We start from the raw sequence: 27,928 nt of genomic DNA on the forward strand, positions 1-27,928 counted from the left end.
GATAGAAAGTGAAGGGAAACCAGGGATTGGCCAAAGGATGATTAATATGTACATTTAAAACAATTTATTAAAGATTTATTAGATAGAGTAATCATTTAGAGATGTTTATAAGAGTTTATAAACTTCAAATTAATGGAAAATATGGATATCTTTAAGGGGATTCCTATTAAAATACAATACACAAACATTCTTTTAAGATGTATCTATATAAAATAAGTTAAACTTCAGGCGGAAGATACTCTTCAATAATATAATACAAAATATTATACTCCAAATTAAGGCACCTGACTTCACCCAAAAATGAAAGCAACTCAATTAAAGTTCCAAATTTCCCTGACAGGGAAAAGCCCAAAATCAATATTCTGACTGCACAGGAAATCAGCGATAAGAAATCATCATCAAAGTTCCTTGGATCGTAAAAAAAAACCTTTAGTCGTTTCCTGTTGCTCCTTCCTTCACCCAAAAATAGAAATAAAATCCCATTTTAACTGCGCTCATATTTAGTATTTAAACTTTTAATGCCCAGCCCGGCCGAATCGTTTTCATTAGCTTAGTTAACCTCTATTATTAGTCCCACAAAACCAATGACCCAAACTGCCGCTGATGTAAGCACATCTTGACCACAAACAGCGAATGTATCTGTATCTGAACTCTGTGGATACATACAAGTATCTGGCATATCAATCAATGGTCAAGTCAACTCGGCCCCCAGATGCTTATCTTCCACTTAATAAATTTCTCCGTGGGGGAGTGGAGACGCAATCCCAAACTGAATCCCAGACCAATGATGGAGCTGCTGGAGATGGCATTTGATTTTAAACGGTTTAGCTACGCGTGCTGATTTTATAACTTTGTTGGACAGATCGGACATATCCATACATACATATTAGATAGTTTTTATGAAATCAGAAACCGCTGGTCGATAAGATCTCCATAGAAACTAGTTTCCTCAGCGGATTTGTCATAGCTTCGTGCGATGGATTTGACAGGCCTTATAGCAAGTTCTCAGTCTCGATCTCGTTGGGGTTATGCCATCGGCATATCCATGCTCCACTTTTTATGAGGCCCATAAAGTTAGTTTTTGGACGCACACAGGCCATATAAACATTTATGGGATTTATTTAAATAAAAATAAGCATAGTTAAGCATTGGTGGCACGGCGCATGCAAAATTAGCCCCGGGCCGAGCTCTCCGCTTATAAAAACTAATTATGTGGTTATGGGTTTATGCATTTTTAATACAAACAAAACACATCAGTGTTGAGGCCCTATATAGGTAGGCCCAAATCCTGATCCAAAAGTGGCGCATAAAATGTTTTGATTAGACAGGGGGACACACGTTTTGTTTCCACCATAAACCATTTTATTGTTTCATAAAATGTATTAATAAATATTTAAGCTGCATATAACGGGGCATAAGGTTAAAGAGGAGCGGAAATCAAATCAAAGTTTTATATGGCCAAAAAAACACACCGGTTCCCGGTTCTCTCTATTTCTGAACCTCTGAAAAAAAAGTAAAGCAAAAAAAGGGTTCAGTTTCGGCAAGTTAACACTTTATAAAGTGCAGCCCCAGGGCTGCGACAAACAACATCAAAAAAAGACCAAGAATAATACGGAAAAAATACCCTAAAGTAAAAGTTTTTTGTGCATGTAAATAGGCTGGCCCCGAAATTTGAGTAAGCAAAGTAAATGAAGTAGAAACGAGCTGCTGGGTTTGGAGGAGGAGCAGGAGGAACACTGAAGAAATGCCCGAAAATGTTAATTACTTCCTTGTTTACTTAAAACTAAGGGAGTGCACGTGTGTGTATGTGTGTGTATACTCCAGTTCCCGACACAACAAACTCGTATTTTTGTGTGTTTGTGTTTCGAGAACGCCTCCAGGCAAAACTAAGATAATGAGCTGCAGTGCCGGATAATCATCTCGGTAAATGGGATTAAGGCACACTGATCGGGGAAGCATTCCACTCTTTATATATCTTATCTTGTATTACATTTAAATATAGATTAAATAGGTAGTTGTATAAGATAGTATTATCTTAAAAGGGGTCATTTATACCTGAGTTCTATTAAAGTATCTACTGAATTTCCAAGCTTTGTATTTCAGATATAGTCCTAAGATAACGTTCAATATATCATTTATAAACCTTTTCTATCATAATTTTTCTCTGAGAATATTTCTTTTATTAAAGTTTAGCTTAGCTACCTCCTGAATATTAGAACTCTCAGTGCTTGCCTTGACTTTCTCTAGTTAAAAATTAAATAAACTATTAGATAATACTCCCTCAGAGATTGCTCTGTAATCGCATCACCATTATATCCTTGGCTCCGGACTAAAGCCTCGTGTTGATTGCAGTCGATTACAAAGCACTTGAGTGTAACTCTCCAGAGCGTTGACTCATCTTCCGTTGCCTGTGCAGCCCGGAGTCCATCATTAAACTTTAGCTAAAGTCAAACAAAATTAAGGAAGCTTGGGCCCCGGCTCTGGGCCACTTGGAGGCAAGTAAGGCGAATTAAAAAGCACACGCTCAAGTTGCCACAACGCACAGAAGTAGAAAAATGAACGAAAGGCGGCTCCGATAAACATGTAAATGGAGCAGGACAAGGACAGCTGTGAAGCTGGAATCGGAACTGGAACTGGAGCAGAGGCAGGCTCTTCAAGGACCTACCCAGGACAGGACAGGACTGAATGTGTCCGTGTGTGCGGTCAGTGGTAAAGATTATCGATCGTTGATTTTTTTTCAATTGAATTGTCTCTTCCATCTTATTGGTCGTGACCAAGTCATTGCTTTTTATGCCCTCTTCCTTGGCCAGTGTCCTTAATATCCTGACGTTCGCCGGCTTTGCTTTGTTGGCATTTCTCCGGCTGCAACTTCAAACGGCTGCACAGAGAGAAAGCTCTGTAAGTCCTTTGTTATCACGGAATCCCCATGGAATTATTAAAGAAAATTTCTATTGATTTTATATAATTTCTTCGAGTGCAACTCCTTTTTCTTTTAGTCCTTCGGCACTTGCTCACGAAATTTAATAAGCACAGGACATGTTTGGTGTCGTTGCGTGCAAGGCGTCCATCAGGCAGCGAGGCAGCCAGAAAGCCGGCTCATTAAACCGGTTTTTCCTGCTCGATTTTCCCCGGCTAACCCAGCTCTCCTTTTTTGACTTTAAAGCTTTTTGGGTTATTGATTTTCCCCATGCTCGCTCGCCTTTCGGCAAGATAAATAGTTTTGTCCCAGGGATATTCTTGGAATACTCTTGAAAATCGGTTGCAGGGTAAAACAATTAAGGAAAGGTAACCCTAAACGGCAAGTGGAATTGGGCCATAATTCGTAATTGTTTGAACCCACGCCGAGTGGGCACTGAAAATACACAAAAAGAAAAAAAAAAAAAACAAAAACATACAACGCGACACCGGTGTGTGTCAGACTGGTTTTTATTGTTGCTATTGTTATTGTTGCTGTTGTGGAAAACAACAAACAAACAGAAATTAAAACACATGTGCACAAACACACACAGAGGAAAACACGGGGCACATGCAAAATACACACTCCTTTGGGTTATTTTCTTTTCGGTGGAGTAAATGAACCCGGCAAGCCAAAACAAATAATTACGCCCCACAAAAATAACAACGACAATGGGGCAACGCCACCAGCCAGGATAAAGCATAAATGTCGTCGGTCTGTGTCCTCTCTCTCTCTCGGTCCTCTCTTTCCGTCCGCCATGCTGAATAAACGCTGACAATGGACGTGAAATTATGACAAACACACACATGTATATGTACATGTATCCTTGCACACTCGTGTACTCAAGGATATGTATCTATGTGGCCTCACACAGCTGCTGGAGCAATTCGTTGGCCGGGCACTTGTGACATTTGCGTTCTGGCCGCATTATAGAGCTTATTATAAATACAGGCAAAAAGTTTTCCCAAAACCCACCCCAACCCCACCAAAATGCGGCTCAAAAAAGGTTAATTATGTTGACTTCAGACAGCAATTTTAGAACCCCAACATTAAATATAACAAGTGCTGTAAATAAAGGGAATCCATAGCAGGGAAAATGGGAGGGAAGTCTAGAATGTTAGCCAACTCAATTTGGCTTCAAAATTTAACTATTGTTTGTACTTCCTTCTAAGAATCACATTGAAACATATTGAAATTAATTGAGCCTGCAATTCCTTAACATCCATTTAAATTTTCCAAAACACTTGGGCCATCACGTCATCATAATAATAACATTGCTAAATTCCTTCAAATACAATTAAAGGTGACTTACGAGTCTGTTTGTGTGTTTTTCACAGAAAGAAAATATGTGGGCCGATTGACTGGCCCACGCAAAAGGAAAAACTTCAATCATTGTCTGGGGCTAAATTGATTTTCCCTAAAGTAAAAGTGAGCAAAGAATATATAAAACAGAAATAAAAGCCAGGAGACACTTTGATTTGCAAGCTGTCAGAATGAACTTATCACCTTGGCGTCGTTGTTTATCAGCTAGAAAATGAAAATTGTGGCCTACACACGTACATATACAATATATATATTATATACTATATAGTTTGTATACAGACAGGCGTTGCATGGAAAAGCCTGACCAAGCATTTCGTTTCAATTTTCCCGCTGCTCGCACAGATTTATTTGCCTATTTCTGTGCGCTCTACCGACAAAAACGTGACGAAAAGCGTTTTCCCACTTGCCTATGTATCGGAATATCAGTGGGTGTGTGTATGTGTGGGAAATGGAAATGCTGTGGGCGTATACATATATATATATACATATCTATGTACTGACATTGAGTAAATCTGAGTGACTGGCCCACATTTGACAGTGCAAAAGTTGTGCCTGGCAAATGCCAAGGCAAATGTTTGGCCGGACCTTTTTTATTACATTTAAATAATTTGATTGCCAGTGTGTAGGGTCCTTTGCTCTGTAGGCGAGGCATTTAAACTTGCCCCTGAAGTGGCGGCCCTTTCCTTTTTTTTTATTGGGGAAACAGTTTTCAATTCAATTTAATTCACTTTGTGCCTGTTCCTGATACTCGTACATTTTTTTATTTAATTTTTCCCTGCACTCTCTCCTTTATTCCTTGCAGCATAAAAATTTATTATTATAATAAGCGTAGCAAAGGCCGATGTGTATATCCTATATATATTTTTTTAGCCCACTCATGGCACACATACTCCTCCCCCGTGTGTGAGAGCAACCCTCAATGTTTTTTACGACTGTTTTGTTTTTGTTTCTGTTTTGATGGAAATTCGATATTTGCAACACGTATTGAATTTTGATCAGGCAATATGAAATATCTCTTTCTCCTTAGTTTCCTTTTGCTAGATTTAAAGAACTGGCCGTATTGATTTTGCCCCAGAAAAGCTAAGGGGAAATGGGAAAACTCTCCCCCGAAGATGACTGCCAACTCGACAGCAGATGCGTATCTGCAAACAATTAAGAAATTGTTAAATGAAATTTCCCAAAAATTCCTTAACTAGGGCTTCCGATTTTCTCCCCTTCAATGCCTTTCGATTGCATTGCAGTAGCTACTGTGCTGCCCTTGTCTTTCGGCATTTGTATCTAGATACAGATACGCAATGTGTGGCATTGTTTCTTTGCCGGGTCTGTAAATCTATTAGATACAAGTTGTTGTGCAGTGGGTAGAGGGGGAAAAGTGCAGAAGAGGAGGGTGCCACCTCAATAAAAGCAAATTAAAAAACTTTGCCAGTTGCAGTCAATAGGGTTTTTCCTGGGGGGAGGGGAAAAGCACTTCCCCTTCTTGGCTTTTCAATGGGTTTCCCCCTTTTTTTCGTACTTCATACTTGCAGCTAGCGAGGGTATATTGAAATTGGGTATATATATATTACTGGGAAAGTGTGGAAAAAATTGTATAAAATTAAGAAGACATATACTAGAACCTTTTTGTATTTAAAATACTTTTTTTATAGCAAAAGGTTTCTAGGAAACAAAGTTATTATTGTAGCTAAGGGATTGTTTTAAGGGATTCAAAGATTATCTGCTTATTTCTTATACTAAGGATATATCCAGACATAATTTAAAGTAAATGGTTTTATGTTTTGAAATTTTACCAAAATTAGATATAATATAAATTCAAAATCCTAACCAAGCTTTGATATTTAACCAGGGTATCTCCTAGACATGCCTCATCTTCTAGCATTTCTTTTTCCTTTCTTTCTGCTCTTTGTTTTGGAATGTATTGCAATCGAAATTGACTGAGAAATTGAGATACTGGAGAACGTAGCTCTTCGATTTGTTTCACCACTATTTACATCTGCTGAAACCAACTCTTGCTGCTGCTCCACCTCCAACTCTAGCTTCAATTCCAACTCTAGCTCCAACTCCATCTTTTAACTCCAACTCTTTTGGCCAACACTTTGCACTTGGCACTTGAGCCCGGCTTGGTCTGGCATAAATGCCAAAAGCGTCATAGAAATCCACTCTAGACGCGTATAATGCTCGACTAGGTACGAGTGCGAGTGCGAGTGTGTTACCCTTCAGAGGGAAACAGCCATCATTTAACCGCCAGACAGATAGACATGAAACCCGGGTGAGAGGCGCTATATGCTCCGTGATGGACCGCATCATGGCAAAAGGGGGGTGATTTGTATGCTGCGCATTTGTATGTCGCTTCAAGTAGATATATATGTTAATATATATGTATATAGTAAACTGTATAGAAAACAAAAAAATGATTTATCACTCTGAGCCGAGCGCGGAGCGGAGCAAACGTTGACTTTGACGTGTTGCCGCCGCCGCCGCCGACGACCGATGGAAGTCGCTCCTCATCCGCCGACGAATGCCCCCTGACAATGCGTGAGGATTACAAAACAGCAACTCATGTGCATGATGAATTAAATTAGCAAAAAGCCAGCTGGAAATGGAAATGGTAGACCAATCGACCATTATCGAAAGCACAATCCCAAATCCCAGTTTGTAGAAACACTTCACTTGGTTTTTTTGTTTTAAAAAAGTTGTTCATTTCATTTGCATTGTTCGCTGGCGAAACAGAAAAATATCTTTGTTGTTTTTGTTGTTTGTCGTAATCGTACATAGATTTAGATGTATATATATATAGTATATAAATAGTTGTATTCACAAAATTGAATTATCCATAGGTTATACATATATATATATCGTAGAGCTGCATTAGAACTAAACTTAGGGCTGATCTCTCTTTCTTTTTCTCGTATATTACAAAATGATAAAAATAAATAACAGTTTTGGGCTTTCATACTGGTACAAGTGTCTTAATGGATCTGGGGGATCCCTTAATGTATATATATATATATAGATCTGGTTATCTGAATCTCTGGACTTGCTTAATTAATGACGAGTAGGCGAGTGTGCTGAAATAAATGCTCTCGAATCGAGTACGAGTACGTTCTATAGGCAGTTTTGTTAAACATTTACTCGTAGATATTTATATATACGTTCTGGCGGATACATACATACCGCACACATAGTAGTAGTTCTTTAATATCAGTTAGTTTCCTTTACTTTACACAGTCACGTACATGCAGACACGCACATTGATATATCCATGAATATATATGTATATATATATATATCTGTACTATATATAATTAGCTATGCATATTATGTAGGGTGTATGTGAGCCGCGCAGCTTGCGAGACCATTGTTACAATTATCGTTAGTTTTGGTAAGCGTAAGTGTTTAAAATGAGCTTCTCTGCAATCTATGTATGTATATTAAATGGTTATGAATCATTCCCATCGCTGGCTAATTATTAATGCTTTTTACATACGGCTGGGATTACTTGACAAATGCATTTATCGATTTCACTGCGGAGCTCTGTGGCATACAATTTACATGTGTTCTGGGATGTGATTATTGAATTATCCATACGGTTACTGTAGCTGTTGTAACTGTTGTATCTTTTGTATCTGTATCTATGCGCTGCGGAGGTGTATGTGTCGCTCTGTCTATACCTATCTACGTTATGTTTTGGGCAGTAAATACGGCATGTGGCTATTTACAAATTAATGAGACACGGAACGAGCAGACACACACACACAGAGATACAGATGCTGCTGCTGCCTGGAAATCTTTATTCCTGCGTCCAAACTGATTAAAACCATATTAAAAAGTTATCACAAATTCCCCGTTCCCTCCCCCCTCGAGCGATTCTTGGCTAAGCAAATGCCAGGCCAGAGCAAGTTCGAGTTCGGGTTCGAGTTCATACGAATGTGAGTGTGTGTGTGTGTTAGATGGAGGAAACTTAGTTGGGAAAACTTTGAAATGGCATTGTAGCAACACCACCACTGACATGACTGCATCTGTATCTGGTACTTGTATCTGTATCTTGTGTGTGCTCGCTTCCCTGCTTCGTCTCTGTGTGGGTTTAGTGCATCTAAAATGACTTTACACTGGATAAACAAAGTAATATACGTTAAAATCCTGCTGCCATCATGCTGCCCTGCCCCCCTTTCCTTTGCTTGCTCTTAGCTTAACTCGCACATATTTTAGTAATTAAAATTATGCACAGGAACCAGTCCCTAAAGAAATCACTGTCATCATTCCGGCAGGGGAATGCTTATGCTCTTATACCAAATACGCCTGGACATGAGGTCCCTGCTGCTGGCCACTGGACACTGTCTGGTGTTGCTGCTGCTGCTGCTGTTGCTGTTGCTGCTGTTGGTTCGCCTTGGAGCCCAGGGTGCCGGCCTGGGCCTGCTGATGGTGCAGCTGCTCCCGCTTGGGCCTCCAGGTCTGTGCCCTTTGTGCAGCCTCCAACCCATGACCTGCCGGCATCATCAGCATGTGCTGCTCATTGTCCAGGGTCGAGTAGTCCGAATCGATGCTGGAGTAAATGTGCTCCGAAGGCGGTCGCATCCCATGATGCTGGTAGTACTGGGCATGCAGATGATGGCTTCCAGCTCCAGAGCCTGATCCTGACCCAGATCCTTGCTGCTGCTGCTGCTGCTCCCTGCGCTGTGGCCTGGGACTCGGCGTGGCTGTGGTGGCCGTGGAGTAATTCTGCTCCGCTGGCACTGAGGCAGTGACCACAGCTCCTCCCTGAGGCGGCGCCCCTTCCGGAGGACCGCAGTAGGCGGGCGGCGGAGCCTGGCGATAGAGCAGTCCAGGACTGGCCGGTTGCTTCACCCGCTCGTGATTGTGATGATCCAGCTCCAGGGTGTAATTATTGCCCCGGAAGGTGGGGTAATCCACGGGCAGGGCGTAGCGCAACTTCTCCCAGAAATGGCGGTCCGAGCGGCGGATTCTATGTACCGCTGAGGTCTTGAGGTAGGGCAGCAGCTCAATGTCACTCTCTGCCTCAAAGGCCACCTCCGGCTCCTCGATAATCACCAGCTTTTGGGGCCTGCCACGCAGTGCATCGTGCACGGATCGCCTTAGTTCGCAGCGTGCCCACTCGGTTTGAAGGAAGTTCCGGGTCAACAGTATCACCACGCGCCTCGAGACCCTTGTGGCCTCCAGCAGCTGATAGTGGGTGGCATCGTGGGCCAAATCCCGGTGCTGCAGGCAAACCCTCAGCGGTGGACGTCCCGTCTCCAGCTGGGCAGCCAAGTGCTGGCACACAAATTCCGAATCCTTGGCCGAATGCAGGAGCACGGCATCGTAGAGCTTCTCGGATTCCTCGCAACGCGGTCCAAAGACCCGAACGCCATAGTGAGCGAATAGCCAAATCCTTAGCGACTCCCGGAAGGCAAAGACCATGGCAATGACCACCAGCAGGAAGAGCAGAGCCAGTGCAGCGGCCAGCAGTGGGATGTACGACTCGGGAATGCCATGCTGCAGCATGGATCCACCGGAATAATAATCCGTGCAGGCAGCTCCTGTGGCATTAAAGTCCAATTCCCTCTTCTCCAGAGATCCCTCATCGATTGCGGTGGATGAGCTTAAATCCATGCCAGAGCTTCCGCCTCTGGCTGCCATGCAGTAGATGTCCTGTGCATCTTGGACAATCAATGCGTTGTCCGCCACGTAGGCTGTGAGTGCCTGCAAAAACTGGCAACGGCAGGTCCATGGATTCCTGCCCAGACTAATGGAGCGCAGCCTGGAGCCAAAGTGCGTGGCATGTAGTTGCCAAATGGGCAATGTCATCAACCGATTTCCATCGATGCGGAGCAGCTCCAGGGCAGCCAGTGGAGCCAGAGTGGCATTCTCAATGGTGGTCAGCTGATTATTCTGCAGATACAGCTCCCTCAAGGCGGAGAGCTGCTCAAATTCGTAGCCATGGAGAGTGCGCAGGCGATTGTCGGCCAGGTGGAGCAACTGCAGCGAAGCCAGGCTGGCAAAGGTGCGATTTTGGATGGCTGCCACTTGGCTACCATTCACATAAAGTGCCCGCAGGTTCTTCCTACCAATGAAGGCGTGATTTTTCAGTACGGGGAAGATGTTGCCATCCAAATAAACCACACTGGAATCCATGGGCACACGTCGCGGCAACTCCGAGGTCTGCTGGCCGCCACAATCAACGACATTGGTGGACCAAATCTGGTCATGGTAGCAGGTGCAATTGCTGGGGCAGGTCATCTCACAGTCGCAGGCATCAAAGTCACAGCAGTGGCAGAGAGCAAAGCAATGCGATTCATAGCGACAGAGGAAATCCTGAGGCCGCAGAGCCGCCAGCGGACGCACTGCAGCACCGCGAGCATGCGGCATCACACACTCAATGTTGGCCATGTCCATGACACGAGGATGCTGACGAGTGGTTAAATTGTTGATTCGCTGCAGCCAATCCATGGTGCAGTCACACTCGAAGGGATTCCCGCCCAAATAGAACTCGGGCAAGGGCTTTGGAGCCACCACGGGTGCCACTCGCAGTTGCTGGAGCTGCAACTTGCTCAACTGATTTGCGTAGAGATCGACACGGGCCAGATTGGCCTTGTCCACGAAGGCATTGGGCAGCACACTGCCAATGAGATTATTATTGATGAACAGCAGCTCGATGGTGTTGGGAATGGACATTGGACCAATCTCCGTGATGCGATTGTGCGAGGCATCGAGCGTTTTGACCCGTATCTCCTCCTGCAGCTTGTAGTAGTTGCCCAGGGCCTCAATGTAATTCCCATGGATATCCAGCCACTTGAGGTTCGAGGGGATGAAGGCGTAATCAAACCACACCAGGTGATTCTCGGAGAGATTCAGCCACAGCAAGGAGATGAGAGTGGCAAACACTCCATTAATGTCCGAGAGGAAGTTCCTGTCCAGTCGAATGGCCTCCAGCTCAAAGTTTTTGTCAAAGGAACCTCGCTCGATGCTCTGGATACGGTTCTTGGCCAGATTCAGGACACTCAGGCGAGGCAGATCCTGGAACATGCCCACTGTAATGTTTCCAATCTGATTATCAATCAGTCGCAATCCCGTCAGCTGATGCAGATTCTTGAAACTCTGGTTATCGAAAGTCCGGATTTGATTCTCGCCCAAATCCAGGGTGCGCAGCATGGCCAGATCCTGCAGGGCACGTGGCACTTCATTCAGCTGATTGGAGCTCAGGTCCAGCTCCTTGAGATCCGAGCAGTTCTTGAACACTGCTGGCTCCACCACGCTGATCAGATTGTTATTCAGCGTCAACTTGGACAGCACGTAGAGGCCATTGAAGAGCCGGTCGTCCAAAGTGTGCAGCCGGTTCTCGGCGAGATTCAAAGTGTGCAGGTTATACAGCGGCAGGAAGGCGTTATCTTCAATATGACCAATGGAATTGTTGCGCAAATTCAGAATCTGCAGGAAATACAGCTCCTTGAAGGTGCGATAATCGATCCGGGTGAGAGCATTATGCGCCAGGTTCAGCACAATCAGGCGGATGAGTCCCGCGAAGGTGGTGTTGTCCACATGATTGGAGGTCAACTGGTTGCCGGACAGATCCACCACCAGCAGCTGCTCCAGGCGATGGAACAGACCGCGCGGCAGCTCGTACAGCTCGTTGTGTTGCAGATGAATCTCGCGCAGCTCCTTGCTGCCAGCAAACAAGCCCTCGGGCAGCGTTTCCAGGTGATTGTTGCTCAGATTCACGATCCTCAGCGAGGCTAGTCCAGCCAAAGCCTCTCCCGACAGCTCCGAGAGGTTGTTGTGCGCCAAGTTGAGATGCTGCAGCCTCCTCAGTCGTGAGATGCCCCAGCTCTCGCTTATGGAGCGCAGCTCATTGTGACTGGCATCCAGCACCTGCAGCTCACTCCCAGCACTCCCTGTTCCTGCTGCCGCACAGCTCATGTCCGCAAATCCCAGCTGCTCGGCGGTGCGGATGCGATTACGGGTAAGATTCAGCACCTGCAGGTTACCCACCGGGCACAGGAAACCTCCGGGCAGCTGCCTCAGGTTATTGTCCCCCAGATCCAGTTCGGTGAGCTGCTTCAGCCCTCCAAGTGAGTCGGGAAATAGCTCCAAAGAGCGTGTGGCTCCCCATTCCGCATTCCTGGTGTTCAAATGCAGCACCTTGAGAGTGCCCAGGCCCTCGAAGGCGTTGTTGGGCAGCTGGAGCAGCTTGCAAGAGTCCAGCCTTAGGGCCTCCAAGGTCTGCAGGCGGGCAAAGACGGCCACTGGTAACGTGGACTCGAAGAGGTACAGATCGCTGCATTGGATGCTCAACTGGCTACTGCCATCGGCGCCCTGGAGATCCAATCCCGGCTGGCGTTCGATGAGACGCAGGGAGCATAAAACCGAGCTGGTGCCGTTGTAGGACCACGAACACTGATTGCCCGGTCCGCTGGGCGGTACAGCAGCCGCTGAGGGTGCTGGCGAGGTGCCGGACTGGCCACCACCTGCCTGTCCCGGACTGGACAGCAGCGAGGAATAGTCGCCGGAGAGCGAGACTGTGGCAGCTGCCCCGGAACCGGCACCCATTATGGCGCTAGCGCTGGCACTGGAGGAGGAGTCCGCTGCTCCCTTGGACTCCTGGGAAGCCGCTACCGCTCCGGCACCCGCTACCGCTATACCCGCTCCCAATCCCAGACAGCTCCAGGAGAGTAACAGCGGGAGCAGCAGGCATTCGGGCGGCGGCATTCTGTGAGGTTTGTGGCGGCGCGAAGGGAAGGGATTTCTCTGAGGTGTAGTTCGCGTTTGTGGGACTCTCACTTGGCCACTTGGACACTGGGAACTGGCATTTTCCTCGACACTTTGTTTCGTTCCCTTCGTTTTTGCTTTTTCTTTAGCTTTTTGCCTTTTCGTTTTCGTTTTATTTTGCGTTTTCTTTTTTTTCACTAAGCGCACTTCGTTCCCGGTGTATTTTGTATTTTCATTGCTTTCGCACCGAATTTCTCTTTCACTTGAGCTTTGTATTTCTCTTTTGTTTGATTTTTTCCTGACTTTTTCCTATTTCCAACCTGAAAACGCGATCCGAATCGTACGTCCGCTCGGTATGGAAGTTTGAATATGACTGACTTCAGCTACGCCAGCCACTGAAAACTCGAGCCTCTTTTTCCTTTAGCTGGTTTCAGCGGCGAGATACTCGGTTTCGTAAATACTCGGATTCGTATTCGGCAGATGGAGTATCTCACAGATACGAACGAACGCAGGCGCCGCTCTCTCGCTCTTGCTTTTTGCTTAGCAGACATAGTTACATTCGCCGCCGTTGCTGGGCCAAATGGCGCCACTGTGCGAGAGCTGAGCGCGGGAGAGCATGCGAGAGCGTATGAGCGCAAGAGCGCGAGAGATTTATTGAGTGGAGCAGAGAGCGAAGTTTGAGTGGAATTGAAAATGTAAACATTGACGGAGAGCAGCAGTGCTGACAAGCTATGAGCATCCCCCCTACCCCGCTATCAACTAGATTCTGAGCAGAAATTAGAGCTAAAATAAACTAAATAAATAATAATATAAATAAAGGGATATGCTGAAAAACAAAACCATCACCAAATATGAAAATGTCTGTAAAAAATTTAAATGTTTTCTTAAACTCACCATTTATTTCTCTCCTTATTTGCATGTTTTAAATGTTTATTATTGTTCCTATTCGCGATTAATTAATTGATTATTTTTTTTTTATTTTAAACCTAACAATTTACACTTTGGGAGCATTTTTTTTATTAGATTTATAACACAAATAAAAAGGGGGTGTGTGTGCATATTTATATATTTTTTATTCACTTTCTTTGGCTTTTTTTATGACACAAAACAAAAAACAAATAAAATAAGCACTCACATAATTGTAATCCATTTTTTACTTTTCTTTTATTAAACACACATAATTTAATAAAGATCACACATAAAAAACACAAAGCAAAATGACAAAACCAATGCAATTCCCGAAATTGCGGCACTTCTCTTCTCTTTGCATACTTTTTCATATTGACATATGTATGTATGTATGTATGTGTGCACATATTTTCTGTGGAGCAAAAGCAACGGGCCTCCCGTTGGCGTAACTGTAAACGCCGGTCACCGCCTGCCTTTTGCATTTGCTTCTTGACAAAATATGTCGCACATACATACATACGTATTATCTAACTTCTTTATATTTTAATACACTTGATACATTTATTTTCTCATTAGCACAGCCAAAGCACCAGAAAACAGACAACGAAAGAATCGCAGCACTTTTCCCGCGCACATTACAAATACACATGTGAATATGTATGTATGTGTTGGTAGGCTTGCAAATTTTTCGCTTTCTGCTTGAAAACTACAAGAAAACACACACACCCCGGGATTTTTTGATTGATTAACAACACATAACTAACTGCACTTGATTATTAACATTAACACTTTGCAATAAAACACTTGTAAGCGGTAGAAAAACAATAAAACTTGCGAGGCTGGACATAGCGACCTTTTCACATCGAACGCTATAATTAAAATGTTGGAGAGGGCAAGGTGTTGCCAGAAGCAAAAATGTGCCCTTCTCTCACACTTTTTTTTTTTGGTGGCAGTGGGACAATGATCTCTTTCTGCACAGAATTAATTGATTGTTTTAAAGAAGTTTGATTATAGTAAAATGTTATAAAATATAATAAAAATATAAGAATGTATAACAAAATAAATTAAGATAAATTAAAATATATTTAAATATGTTAATAATATATTAAAACAAAATAAAATATATTAAATAAAATATAAATAACTATAAACATTTGACCCATGTTTTCTTAATATAATTCTGTAAATTATACTTACAGATAAAATACAAATTTAAACACTAATCTATTTATTAATTTATTGTTATTATTAATTATTTCGAAATAAAACCCTTTCAGTTAACGTTCTCCCCCACTTCCACTTGCTCTCAATCACTGCTCCTAAGTTCCACCCTCTCCCGCTTCCAATCCCACTGTCGCTCCTGCTCCCGCTCCACCTCCCGCTCTCGCTTCTGTTCTTGCTCCCGCTCCCTTTCCCACTCCCGCACTCGCTCCTGCTCCTGCTTCCACTCCCACTCTCCCGCTCAATAGATGCTCTCTCCTCCTCCTTTCCATTTTTTTCCTTCTTCACTCCAATGGGATTTTGTTATTGTTATCAATTGACTCACACACGCGCTGCATGCATATCCGTCAGATACTTTCGCCGCGCAATGCAACTACATCTTGTAATTGCGGCAGCTGCGATGCAATTTTGTCAACGCCAAAAGATGTTTAACACATTGCCAGCCCAAAGATACTATTTTTAGACACCGTTTTCAGGGGTTTGTTTGGACAAGCGCAAGCCATGACTGCAGTTTATGTTTAGAAGATTTTTGAGATACTTGGGTTTGGGATATGTATCTGAATCTGGAGTGCTGAGTGAGCCTCTGTAGAGCAACGCAAAATGTAATATTTATGAATGCCTCCCATTGCCCATAAAACATTCTTCCTGGACTCTTACTTATTCCTTCATCCTGTCCGCAAATGAAAGTTTTGTTTGTATGTGAGAGCTTTCCTTAATGCATTTATTATTCATAAGAACTTTTTCATTAGGATGGGTACAGAGGGGAAGCACACCCATCGCCATTTGTGACAAAAGAAACTAAGTTAGTGCCTTGGACTTGGAGTGGCTGCCAGCTCAGGCCTGGCATTGTTTTCTCGAGGTGTCGGAAACTTGTTCGACTTGTTTCCATTTCACTATTTTTTTTTTTTTTTGCTTCCTTGGAGTAAAAATAGCAAGCAGACGTCCTGCGGCACATGTGAGTGTATGTGTGTGTATGTGTGATGGCTTGACTTGACTTCTGGGAATGCTGCAGGACCCTTACTGTTGTTGGTCCAGGAGTGAGTCCTGTACTTACAAGGGTATTAACACGCTCTGGAGTGGCGAAAGGAGACTTTGAGATAGAAGATACTCTTCCAAGAGAAGTATTTTCAGTGTGGAAAGGGATTTTCCAAGTCAATATTCAACCGAAACTGAACTCTGATCTCAAAATGAGAGATTAAAAGAGCCAATAAATATAGAAATTATCTTTCAAGTCAGTGGTAGAGATGTTCTTAGTCAACCAATAAGTTCGAGGTTATCGTAGACTTTCTTGGGATCGTTTCTAGACTCTTATCAGGGTTCACAATGCCACCATGAAGTCATGTATCTCTCAGTCTTTCGAGGGCAATGTTCGGAATGTATTTATAATATTTATCTCTCAATTTTGAATGTGTATATACACATATGCGTTGCTCGATTTAAATATGCATTAAATTGCGTGATAAATTGTCAGTTGCCGCTGATGTATGCATAAATAATTAGAGAGCGGCAATAAAATGACTCATCGAAGTTTAATTACTAAAGTGCGACGAGCATGGCAGAAACTTTTCGATTAGTGGCCGGTCCAAAAGTCGATGCCAGTCAAAGGGGGATGTGGGTTGGAAATTGGGGAAAACTGGGGGAAAGCTGGGGGTAACCTCGATCCCCAAACAAATTGTGCAAATGGCGACCCAGCCACAGAGCTGATATAAAATATGCCGGCTGGACACAGGATTGCCAGGCCAAAAGCCGAACTAAAAACAAATTTTTTGGATGCCACAGCAGCAGCAGCAGCAGCTGAAATTGACAGACGGGACGGGATCCGGGATCCGGGACCTGGAAAATCGGATTCAACTGGGAACCGGAGCACAGAGTTCCAACTCTGTCCTTTTATTTTTGACCATCACATCGTTGCAGCTTTGACAAAGGAAACCCTACTCCCCCTTGTCCTTTTTTTGTTCATTAACAGGCTCGTTTTGCAGCACGAAATGCAAGCGGCGTCCTTTTGATTGATGAAATTCTCCAAATTGCATCTACTCGCCTCCATATTGATGGGCTTGCCCAACAAACTTTATGTACAGCAAGTTAATCGGATCAATTCTGGCCCAAAATGCAGGTCGTTATTCGCCTCGTTTGGCCACGAAAATTGGAATTAGAATGGAACCTGGTCCAGGCTTTAAGTGTGGAGTTTACGACCATAATTGATCAACTTTGTTAAGGATCTAGTTTCTTTTAAAGGTTACTAATATGTTGCAAAGTTTTCACAGATTTTAATAAGATACTTACGAGTTAGTAATTAGTAAACTTGAAGTAGTTCTTGGCAAGTGTGAATCTGCAGCTCCCTATTCTATAAACTGCACAGCTGAGTGGTCAGCATAATCGCATGCAATTATGTTGCACACAATCACATCTCCCAGAGAGAGAGAGGGAAAGATACTAACAAAAAAAAAACCGGCAAGAAATCCGCCAGAATCCAGCTTGCAACTGGCCACTGGCACTTTGGCAACAACTTGCAACTCGCCGGGCAACTACTCCCTGGCTCTCTATGGAAGTGGCAGTGGCAGTGCCAACAAGCTGCCACGAACAGGTGAGTCCAGAGGGGGGAGTGCCCTGGATTGGCAGGTGGGAGAACAATGCAGGGAGGCGCTGCAGTTTTTGCTGCCTCTGTTTTGTTTGTTGCACAATCTTGTCTAACTTTGTTTAGTCATCGCCTGGTTCTCTGGTTCAGGTTCTGAGCCAGTTTTCTCTGCTATTCTCTGTTGGTTTTAGCCTCATTGCCCTCCTGCCTTGGCTCTGGCTCGGGTTCGTTCTCGTCCTTGGCTCTCGACTCTTGATGATTGCAATTGGATGCACAGGCACTGCGCCTCGTGTGCAGTTTTGATCTATTGATTGTTGTGCTTCCTTCCCTCTACTTTTTTTTTTGCTCGTTTTTCCAGCAGATTTTCCTCTAGATTTTCCCAGCCTCTCCTCCCGGAATCGGAGCAACTCCAATCTCAGGCCAGGCGGCTCAGGCGTAAGCAAATATTGCGTTTTGCGTTTTCCAATTAAACTTGAACAAGCGACGAGCAATCGAAGCCGTTTTCGAAGGTCCTATTGTCTTACCTCGGCAGTGTGCAATTGTTAAGGGAAAATGCGAAACAGTGTGGCCAAGTGTTGAAGTGAAGCACTTGGCCAGAAAGCTGGAGAAATGGTTTCGAAAAAGCCATTCAAAGAGAGGGATTGAAACTCTATACAAAAAACAGAAGCTTTCCTAATTCTTGAGCCTTTTCAAAGTATAACTAAGTCTAACAACCATTTTCTGCTAATTCTAAGAACCCATTTTAAACTCTTTTCAATCTAAGTACATCATTCCCCTTAAGTAAATAGTTCTCCCCTTAAATTAACGTTCATTGAGTGAAACTAAAATATGAAAACAAGTAGCAAAACCATTTTGCAGTAACTCAAAGTGCTTAAAAGTTTAGTATTGAATCGAGTTTTGTGTAATATCGCCTCTGGTCTAGGCTGTAATTGGAGTTCTAAACTGCTGATGTGTGGGAAATGGTTTCAGAGATCCAAATCGTGGCCAGGTGCCCAGGTTACAACATAAAACTCCATAAGACCTCCATTAAATTGCGTTCAATGATTAAGAACCCAACTACTATTACCAACTTACTCATTCAGGGAAAGCCAGGCAGCAGTTGCCTGGGTCTTTTTCCGGGGAAAGCCGCCAAGTATTAAACATAATTCTAGGAAGGCCAGTAAAAATAATAGCAATTACATGCAAGCGAAGCGGACCAATAAAACTAGCCACTAGATAGATGCACTTGCAGTGCCTTTATGGCACTTTAAGAACCCACCGAAAGTGTTCTTCAAATCCAAAGGGGTGGAGGATACATCAGGGTCTTGAGAGAGCGTGCCTGCAATTTGGACACGTGCAAGTCCGCGGCTTGGAAAATGGAATGCTGACCGCTTTCCCAAGAACTGTTACGAGGCGTCACTAAACTAGTTTACCGCAAAAAAACATAGCGTAATAATAAATTACTCAGAATTCTTCTTATTCAGTTCAGTTCTTTTGGTTAGCCAGAGAAATGCCGTGCACGTCCACAGCTCGTTAATTCGAAGAACTCAAAAATCATACTCCCCGAAATGCTTATTCACTCGAACAAAAGTTCCCCCCCAAAAAATAACAGAGACAATTAAAAGATATACTCATACTCATTCGTAGATTTTTGGGTTTTTTCGTTGGATTTTTTCTTCAGATTTTCCTGCTCGACGGACGCCACACGTAACCTTGGCTGCATTTTAATCATCTTGAAGAGGCCTTTGACGAATCCCAACGAGGCCGTTGCACGTGCCTCTCTCGGCCTCTGTGAGCCACATCAATCAAAAATAATTTATATGAGAGCACTGGCCACTGGCCCCAAAAGCTTGGTCAAAAAGGTATCTAAGATATGGCCAAAGACACGTAGCCAGGTAAATGCATTCTGCTGGACTTGTCCATTCACAAACATTTACATATATATAATTTACGAGCTCGCAGGCGGCCTGGAAAAGTGTCTGCGGCTAATTGATTTATGCCAGAAGTATGTGGCGGGAAATCACTGCGAAACCATCGAACATTTACTTGAGAAGAATTTCCAATTTCTTTACATTTTGTAGAATTCAAATTTCCAGGGGATTTGGATGTACGTGTGATGGGTATGTCACGGCCCTAAGAGAATTGAGTTTTCAGCGCCTTAACACACATGTTTTGCTTTATGATTTTTATGCATAATTTGAAGGGGGTTTACTGTGTATTGAAATATTTTTCATATTCTTCAGGTTTGTAAAGAGATAAAATTGATAATATATTTTCTAAAAAGCCATAAAAATTGTCATAAATTTAGCAATGGAAATATGAAGTCCCTTGGTAGATATTCCTCACTACATAGGAAAGAATAAGAATAGTTTTTATTTGAAATATGTTTTAACCATAAATAGTCCTATATTTAAGCCAATTCTTTGGTTTATTGATTTTATTTAAAAACTAAGAAATCAAACTATTAAGTACCCTTCATTCCCCCAACACATGTCATGCTTAACAGCTTAAATATCCCACAAAATAAAGGGTTATATTATCAGATTAATACCTTTATCTATGGACTAAAATGCTGCCAGCTGAGGCATACCATTATGGTTCTTTGTTCCTTACATTTGACCCTGATATTTACCAAATATTTATGCCAAATGTCTGGAATATATAGAACAGTAATTAGACAGTCAAATAGATGAAGGGGATTTTCAAGGCACCCTCGACTGTCCATTAAATTTGTCACCCGCGGCTAAGCTAAATGTCAAATAGTACTCACGGACTCACAGATACTCCTGCCAAGGCAGGACATCTCTCACACACACACACACACACACACAGTAAGAAAGCTGGGAACAATAACAGCATCAATTTGACACGTACAGGCGCTAATGATGGGAATGGCTGGCCAACTGAACGATCGAATCCTGTGCGGCGTTACAGGCCGCTCAACATGCCCACAATTGAACCACCCGGACTTGGTGTGTGCGAGTGTCCCTTTACGAACTTTTGACATCCTGCCGTTTCGAGGATTCCCTTTCCCCTTTGTCCTGCCATTTCCCTTTCCATTTTCCCCGACTTTTGCGAGCTGTCAGTTCCTGGCTGGTGTGAGTTGGCATACTGAGAGTCGTCGGGACTGCCAATTTAATTCCCATTGACAAAATGCACAATTGCCGGACACCATGCGGCTCCCCTCACAGCCTCACATCCTTTGTCCCAAAATGTAACTGCTCTTGTAATTGCAGTTCCTGCTGGTGACAGCCAGAGAGACTGAATCTCAGACCTCTATTAATTATTTTAGAAAATCGCTTGTAATAACAATAAATTTGTGCGCAACCCACTTCGACAGACGGTTTTTCTGCAAAGAACTTTTCCGCCCACAACTGTTCGATTTTCCGCGACATTCAAATATTTGGTATTCGTTTGGCCAAGGCCAATGTGGCTGTAACCAAGTGCAATCAAGGCAAATGTTTGCATTCTCGGGTTTTCCCCACTGTCTGACATTGCGGGGATTTCCCTGATTCGAGACCTGCTGCCATACCACTTTCCATTTTGATGGCATATCGATTTAATAAATTTGCGTGTGGCCCCAGCGACAATTTGATTGACAACTAAGTTCGGCCTCCCTCGGTTAGTCAGGGGGGATTTTTTTTAGTGTTTTTTCTTTATTCGATTTCAAGTGGGTTGAGTGGAGATATGTCCAGGTGATTGCCATCGATATGGCATGGGGAATTGGTTTGATTTAAGCCACTTCAAGAGAGGGGTTAAAAAAAAGAACGTTAAGGGAAATCTGTGGAGAGCACTCTCTTTATTAGTTGAATCAACCTGAGCTTCATGGCGATTCAAGTTGAAAGGGGAAGTTGGTTTATTTTAGAGGTTTTTATAAAAATAAATTTAGAAAATTGTAAAACAGAGTTCAGGAAATAATACCATAAATCTTTGCTTTACAAATAACTAGCTTTAAATTGAGTATACTTAAAGGTCTTAATTATTAAATTTCTAAATATAATTATATGGCTTATAATGAAAAGATAAGAAAAGAAAAGAAAAAGAAAAGAAGTAAAAGATTATATTAAATGGGAACCTTATAAACAACTTATACTTTTAGATAGATGTTTCTATAACTTAAAAACACAGTAGTTAAGATACAGTTTAAAATAACTAGATATATTTTAGCATCTACCTCTAAATTAAGCATTCTTTAGATACAATATCTTATAAAATCGAAATCTTATAATATAAATACCATATATTTTCTAATCTTTACAACAATTCCTTTTTCCCAGCCTTCATATTAATTCCCATGACTCAAAAGCAGCCGTTATATATATTCGATCAGGTCTAGACCCACCTCATTTCGCTAGGGTTTTATTTTTGAGGCTCACAGAGAAACCTCTATATACAACAACCTTACATTATATTCATAAATCAAATGCGATCAGAGACCATGGACACCAAATTGTTAACATCCGGGTAATTTAAATACTAAAAATATTCTGTTACCTAGTATCTGGCTCCGCTGTCCGTGGAGAGGTTATAGGTGAGAGATTCGTCTAGAAATACCCGAAATTAAAATTAGAATTCACCAAAAAAAAAGGAGAGCTATATATTTAGGCGCGCTTAATTACAAACCCCAGAGCATAATGAAGGTATTGAAAAGGCGTTGACATGCAACCGATAATTAAATTCCAAACCGACGACAATGGCACACTGGGCCAGTTCCCACATAATAAGGATTTGGCAATAAAACTCTTGGATATGTAAATTTTATCGGGGCGAAGGGAGTACTTGGTGGTGTGAAACGGGGCTCGAGGGAGATCAGAGATCAGAGATCTCTTTGCGATCTGGGACCTGGATCTAATGGCCATTGCCGTGCCCGTGCATCTTGAGCGGGACTGTGCCGTTAGGTTTTTCCACATTTTCCAAGCGGGGAAAAACGTGCACCCGCACAAAACGGCAACAAAAGTGTCAACTTTGTCGGGTAGTAAATGCAGTAAAGACCCGGGGATAAGGCAACCCCTCAAACAATACACTGAGGAAAGTGAACATTAAAATGAATTTGTAGTTATATGAAAGCTGCTAGCATTTAAAATACAACTTAAAATTGTTTAAAATTAAGTTTTCAGTTACCTGAAAAATGGATACAACGGCTTAGAATTGTCTTTAATCCCATTTTTACAATGAATTTACACTTATTTGAATGCTAAAAGCATTTCAAATACAATTTAAAGTTCTTTAAAATGAAGTAAAAACCTTGAAAAATGAACACAAATGTTTACAATTTCTTTATAGTTGTACATCTAATTTTTTATATATTTTTTACAGTGCATCTGTATTCATTTGCTTTCTAATTTGGGCACACGCTCCTCGCCCAGAGAGGAAACAATAAACACTTTTGGGGGAAGGGAAGTAACCTAAAGGGAGCTGGGGTTGCATTCCCTTTTGCATTTCCGTTTTTCACACAAACATTTGAAAGCAATTTTTCAAAATTGAAACTCATTTCATATGACGCTGCCATATATCCATTATTTTTTCCATCGCACAGCCGGTATTTATCTGTGACAGCGGATCGGCGAATAAGATTGTCCAGCAAAGATAAGTCCCAAATACCGGGAAGCAAGTGTTGAAAATATATATAGATATTTCGGGGTGACAATTGTTTGGCCTGAGGGCGGTAGAAATTCCATTTCAAAAGACTGAACTTATCTACGAATTAGTTTTAGCTTTTGCACTGAACTCTCTATCAAAGTTTCTGGATCAAATTAAGCCGGAAAACAAGAAGCGAATCGAATGGCGGGGAAAGGGAGAGAGTATATGGTATAGGCCATAAACTACACAGCCGCCACAATATATTTCGAGAAACCACAATCGTCTTAGTCATCCAGCAGCAACCCTTTGGGGTATACATGAACATACTATATCCCCTGCCAGACTTATGCCATTGAATGGCTGCCTGCTCCATCATCATCATCATCATCTTCTACGGCTGGTCTCCTGGTAACTCCAAACAATGAACTCATAACTCAAGTGACACTTTTTAACTTGACTGCATTTCATCATGTGGCGTACGTCTTGGACTTCGTCTTGGAGTCTCCCCCCTCTTTCCAGGCTCCTTTTCCTTGTTTCGTCCGACAATATTCAAATTGAGTTTTCCAGTGCAAGACCCAGAGCCACTGCGACTGTAGTCATCCATCGTTGGAAAGTTCTTTTTTCTTTTTGTTGTTGCTGCTGCCCGGTATTTGTTAGTTGATAAAAGGCCAGGCCATTATATGCATGGCCGGGCTGCACAATTTGAAGTGGGTAAAATTTGTATGCATGTGGCTGCCATGACAACGCCCCAAAGTCCGCTTCCCATCTGCATCTCAGAATCCCCGCTCCAAACTCCAAACTCCAAGCCCCCATCTCTATCGGCTTCTCCTGCTGCGACCTTTCAATTCAAACAAGAAGCAGGGATTCGTTTTTTTTTTCAAACTGTCATTGCTGGACTGGGTTTGGTCCTTCAAAAGAATTCTTGGCTTTCTCTTTACGGGCAGCTCGGACTCGGATTCTGTTGTCTCATGTCGCTAAGGCTTGTCAACCTGCCGGGTCTCGTGGTTCCTCACTCTCACACTAGTCGAAGTCGATGTTGGAGTCCAATCCCCGATCCCTGAGAAACCCGGGAATCGACAAACTCCAAAAGGCAGACAAGTGCAATGAACCGCGTTTGTCTTCTTCCATTGCAGGCTGCGGCGTTGATTTATGTTACATCTTCTATGGTTACATTGGCCCTTCGAACGGATACCCCAAGACTCTGACTCTTACTCCCCTGACTGCCCCGATTTTCGCCATTAAGCGCAGTTCATATGTTACCCAAAGGTATGGCTGTGGAGGAGGAGGAGAATCTCACACGTGAAATGATTTATTAGCGGTAATTGGTGTCACAGTGTTCCAAAGAAAATGGAAAGGATACTCATCCCCCTCCTGGAGCATCCCGCATTCCTTCTCAGACTTCTCGTTGGTTGCCAAGCGCCCGTTGTTTCGAACTTCTCTTTTAATTATCTTGATTTTAAACTTATTAAAATTGACAAATGATTTTCGTAGACAACGCTGTGGTGGCACGAAGGAAACAGGTTGTCAATGGCTGTTTCCCAGAATCCCGAGAGTTGATAAATCATCGAAAGGCGATGTAACTCTTTCTAGTTCTTTTAAACTTTTGATTTGGGTTTTCTTTACTTTTTTGGGCTAGGTTAGGAATTCCAAAGTTGACAACATACCTAGTTCTGTGGCGATTTACCTGGGCTGATAAGAAACTAAGGGGTAATCTTTGATACAAATGTGGCAAGTAGACTTATGGAAGTTATTTTCAGATAGGTTGAAATACTTACTGCTTAGTTTTATAAACTTGAATGTATTTTAAGTTCTTTGGGGATAGACAAACTCTTTCTATTCTCATTCTTTTTAAAGTTGTTGAAACGATTCGTGTTTCTCTCCCCAAAAAATAAACCCTTCTTATGCTTTAATGCAACTTGAACATATTTATTTCACAACATTTCACCTGAGTGGGTCCAACCTGACTTTATCGTTTAATAAGATAACAATTGTCAGTATAATTGACTTAGTGATGTCCCGGCATGGCCTTGTGCTCCTTCAGGCACATGGTGATCTTGAAGGCCGTGTCACAGTCATTGGTACCCTTCATGTCCTTGCAGGCATTCACGCCCGAGGTGATCTCATCCATCTTGTCCTGGATTTGCGGCACATTCTTCAGAGTATCCAGCAAAGCCTGAGCATTGAACTGGCCATTGACAAGATGTCCCTGCTTCTCCATCAGGCACTTGGTGTAACATTTGAGGTTCTCCTTGGCACTGCCCTGCATGCCACTGGCCATGAAATCCTTGAGATCAGCCTCCGTCACCTGAGTGGAGGCCATGCATTGCTGCATGATCTGCCGGAAGTCAGGATCGCACTGATGATAGAAGATACAAAATAGATATAGTCAGAGTTTTTTAATAGAATAATCCAATTACCTGACCAATGGCCAAGAGAGTAGCCAAAGCAACACAGAACAGAGTGGCTTTCATGATGGAAATTAATGTGGTTTTTTGAAGCTTTAGCTTTTCCGGATTCACTCGAGAGCCTCGACTGTTGGTCATTGGTTCAATATCTGCTGCTTTTATAGCCGATCTCAATGGATATTCACATCCGATTCAGCGAATGCAATTATGGCAATTAAACTTTTTTGCTAGATGAGCCAGAATTTGATTACGCACAATACAGACAATTACTCCACAATAGAATTTCCCTTTTTCGATGGTAATTATATTCCATTATCAGTCCATTTGGGTGAGGGAGACGATGTGTTTGGCAAATCAGCAAAGTTAGTCACAATTAGTTGCCGGCGGCGGGAACTCAACAACGAATCAATTATTCATTTATTGTATTTAGATGCGGTCAGAGTTTGACAATTTTCGGCCTTTGTGCCAGCCATTCACACTTGCCCAATTGATTTGCATGCCGATTTGTTTTCGGTCCGAGTTCCCCAATTGATATTTTCGAAGGCATTTAATCTCACATAATCACGGCAATATATTTCCAACGAAGGTCGGCGCTGAATAATTTATCAAAATTAGCACAAATATGGTCCAGAAATTCAACAAATTTGTAAAAGCGTAAATTTGTAATGCTGCTGAATCTATCAGTTGTATTTATAGCACTTTAATGAAGTTGTAATTAAATTGTCAAATAACTAAGACAAGCATCAGAGGGCACATATTATTATTATATACTATTCTAAACACGTGTTAATAATTATAAATAATATATATATGCACAAATGTATTTCAAACCTCTTTTTAATTTAGAGTAAAACCGAAGCAATTTATATTTTTTTATTTGCCTTGAAAGCTGATGCCATACATCTTGTTCCTTCGCCTGCAGACATTTTTAATCGAAGTCACAGATTGCACAAGTCGACTATCCATAACAATTAAGCATCCATCAGGCAAGAGATGGGGACAGATATAAAATAACTTGCATAATTCCTGGGCAAATTCAAATCAATAGACAAACAATAAGCTCTCTGAGGGCTCGCAGGCCAACTGCCATTTACAGGACTGAGGAAGCCATGTTGACAGCACAAATAATTTATGCCTTTGTTATAAGGTAGGGGAGGAGCAGCAAGGAGCAGGAGCAAGGAGCAGCACCTGCCGCAGTCCTTGGACAGCCACGCCCACATACACAGGTTGGATTATTCGCCAGAGGAGAAGAAAAAAGGAGGAGGCGCCGCACAAGGACGAGGACGACAACGACGTCGACGATTCCAAGTCCAAGTCGAAGTGGTTGACAAAAGGCCGAGTGCAAAACCGGAGCAGAGCACTGGGCAGCCCAGTGCTTGTCATTAGTCAGGCAGGATAAGCAAAAGGACATGGCCATAAAAAGGGCAATGCGAGGCGCCCGGCAACAAGGTGTGTCCTGTGAATGAATTGCTGAGTAACCAATAATGAAGTAAACCTGTTCGAGTCCTGTTCGAGGTTGGCAGGAAGGTAGGAAGGAGTTGTCGGACCGACAACCGGGCACAATTCACTGTCAGTTGCATTGTTTTGACCTGATTTACATGCCAGGCAGCCCCAAACCTTCTAACCGGTCCCCAATATCAGTCGAGTCCGTCCATTCGGTGGACTTTTATAAATTACAAAGGCCACCGCACAAAGACGATAGATAGATGCAGGATGCCTAAGCTAAGCTCCTATTCGCTCTGTTCTTTTCCTAGTTTTCCCTGCTGCTTTTCCTGCCTTTTTCCCAGACGACAACGACAACGATGACGGGGACGAAACAAAGGCCAACGTTAATGAGCCAAGAGAATGGCGCGAGCCGTAACAAACGTGGCTAAATAAAGAGCGGGGCAAATTGTAAGAAAGCAGAACTGTGTCACAATGTTTTGACAGGAGTCGGGGGCACAGGAGAAAGGACTCCGGACACGGGACACGGGACAAAAGGACACCGAACACAGAACACAGGACGACTGGCTCTGCTAGTTAAGCGGCCAAAGACAAAGTTGATAAAATTAGATTTGTATGGTAAATAGTTTTTGTGGGATGCGACGACGTTGAACCAGGGGACAAAGTTTAATAAATGTATAAAATTAATTAGCCAGTTGAATGCTCATTAACAGCTGGCCCCGACGACTGACAACTCTGTTTCTCTCAGGACCTCCTGCTGTGTACCTTTAAGGCTCTCTGCAGCTTTAAGCCAGGTCGGAACTTTTGTTGGCCATTGATGGGTTAGGTAGGGGCCAG

The 27,928-nt window shown here is 42.8% G+C and overlaps 2 protein-coding genes across 2 annotated transcripts; both read right to left on the minus strand.

Annotated features, from left to right (window-relative positions):
• Positions 1-7,952: 7,952 nt before the first annotated feature.
• Toll-7 (Toll-like receptor 7) lies at positions 7,953-13,483 on the minus strand. Its single transcript, XM_020962272.2, has one exon. It carries the CDS (start codon positions 12,977-12,979, stop codon positions 8,561-8,563), a length of 4,419 nt encoding a protein of 1,472 aa, XP_020817931.2. The 5' UTR covers positions 12,980-13,483; the 3' UTR covers positions 7,953-8,560.
• Positions 13,484-25,142: 11,659 nt separating this feature from the next.
• Positions 25,143-26,466, minus strand: Obp56h (Odorant-binding protein 56h). Its single transcript, XM_020945306.2, has 2 exons — positions 25,661-26,466; positions 25,143-25,599 (listed from the first exon to the last, which is right to left on the minus strand). Exons 1-2 carry the CDS (start codon positions 25,784-25,786, stop codon positions 25,249-25,251), a joined length of 477 nt encoding a protein of 158 aa, XP_020800965.2. The 5' UTR covers positions 25,787-26,466; the 3' UTR covers positions 25,143-25,248.
• Between the last annotated feature and the right edge of the window lie 1,462 nt (positions 26,467-27,928).

Source organism: Drosophila serrata, unplaced genomic scaffold (genome assembly GCF_035046125.1).
Source record: "Drosophila serrata isolate PLE 108 unplaced genomic scaffold, ASM3504612v1 contig_184, whole genome shotgun sequence".
Taxonomy (NCBI): Eukaryota; Metazoa; Arthropoda; class Insecta; order Diptera; family Drosophilidae; genus Drosophila; species Drosophila serrata.

Bases quoted from the DNA above. Each gene is read 5' to 3' on its own strand.
- Obp56h (XM_020945306.2), bottom strand. From the start codon at position 25,786: ATGACCAACAGTCGAGGCTCTCGAGTGAATCCGGAAAAGCTAAAGCTT. The intron at 25,600-25,660 runs GTAATTGGATTA...TTCTATCATCAG, and splicing joins CTCTCTTGGCCATTGGTCAG to TGCGATCCTGACTTCCGGCA.
- Toll-7 (XM_020962272.2), bottom strand. From the start codon at position 12,979: ATGCCGCCGCCCGAATGCCTGCTGCTCCCGCTGTTACTCTCCTGGAGC.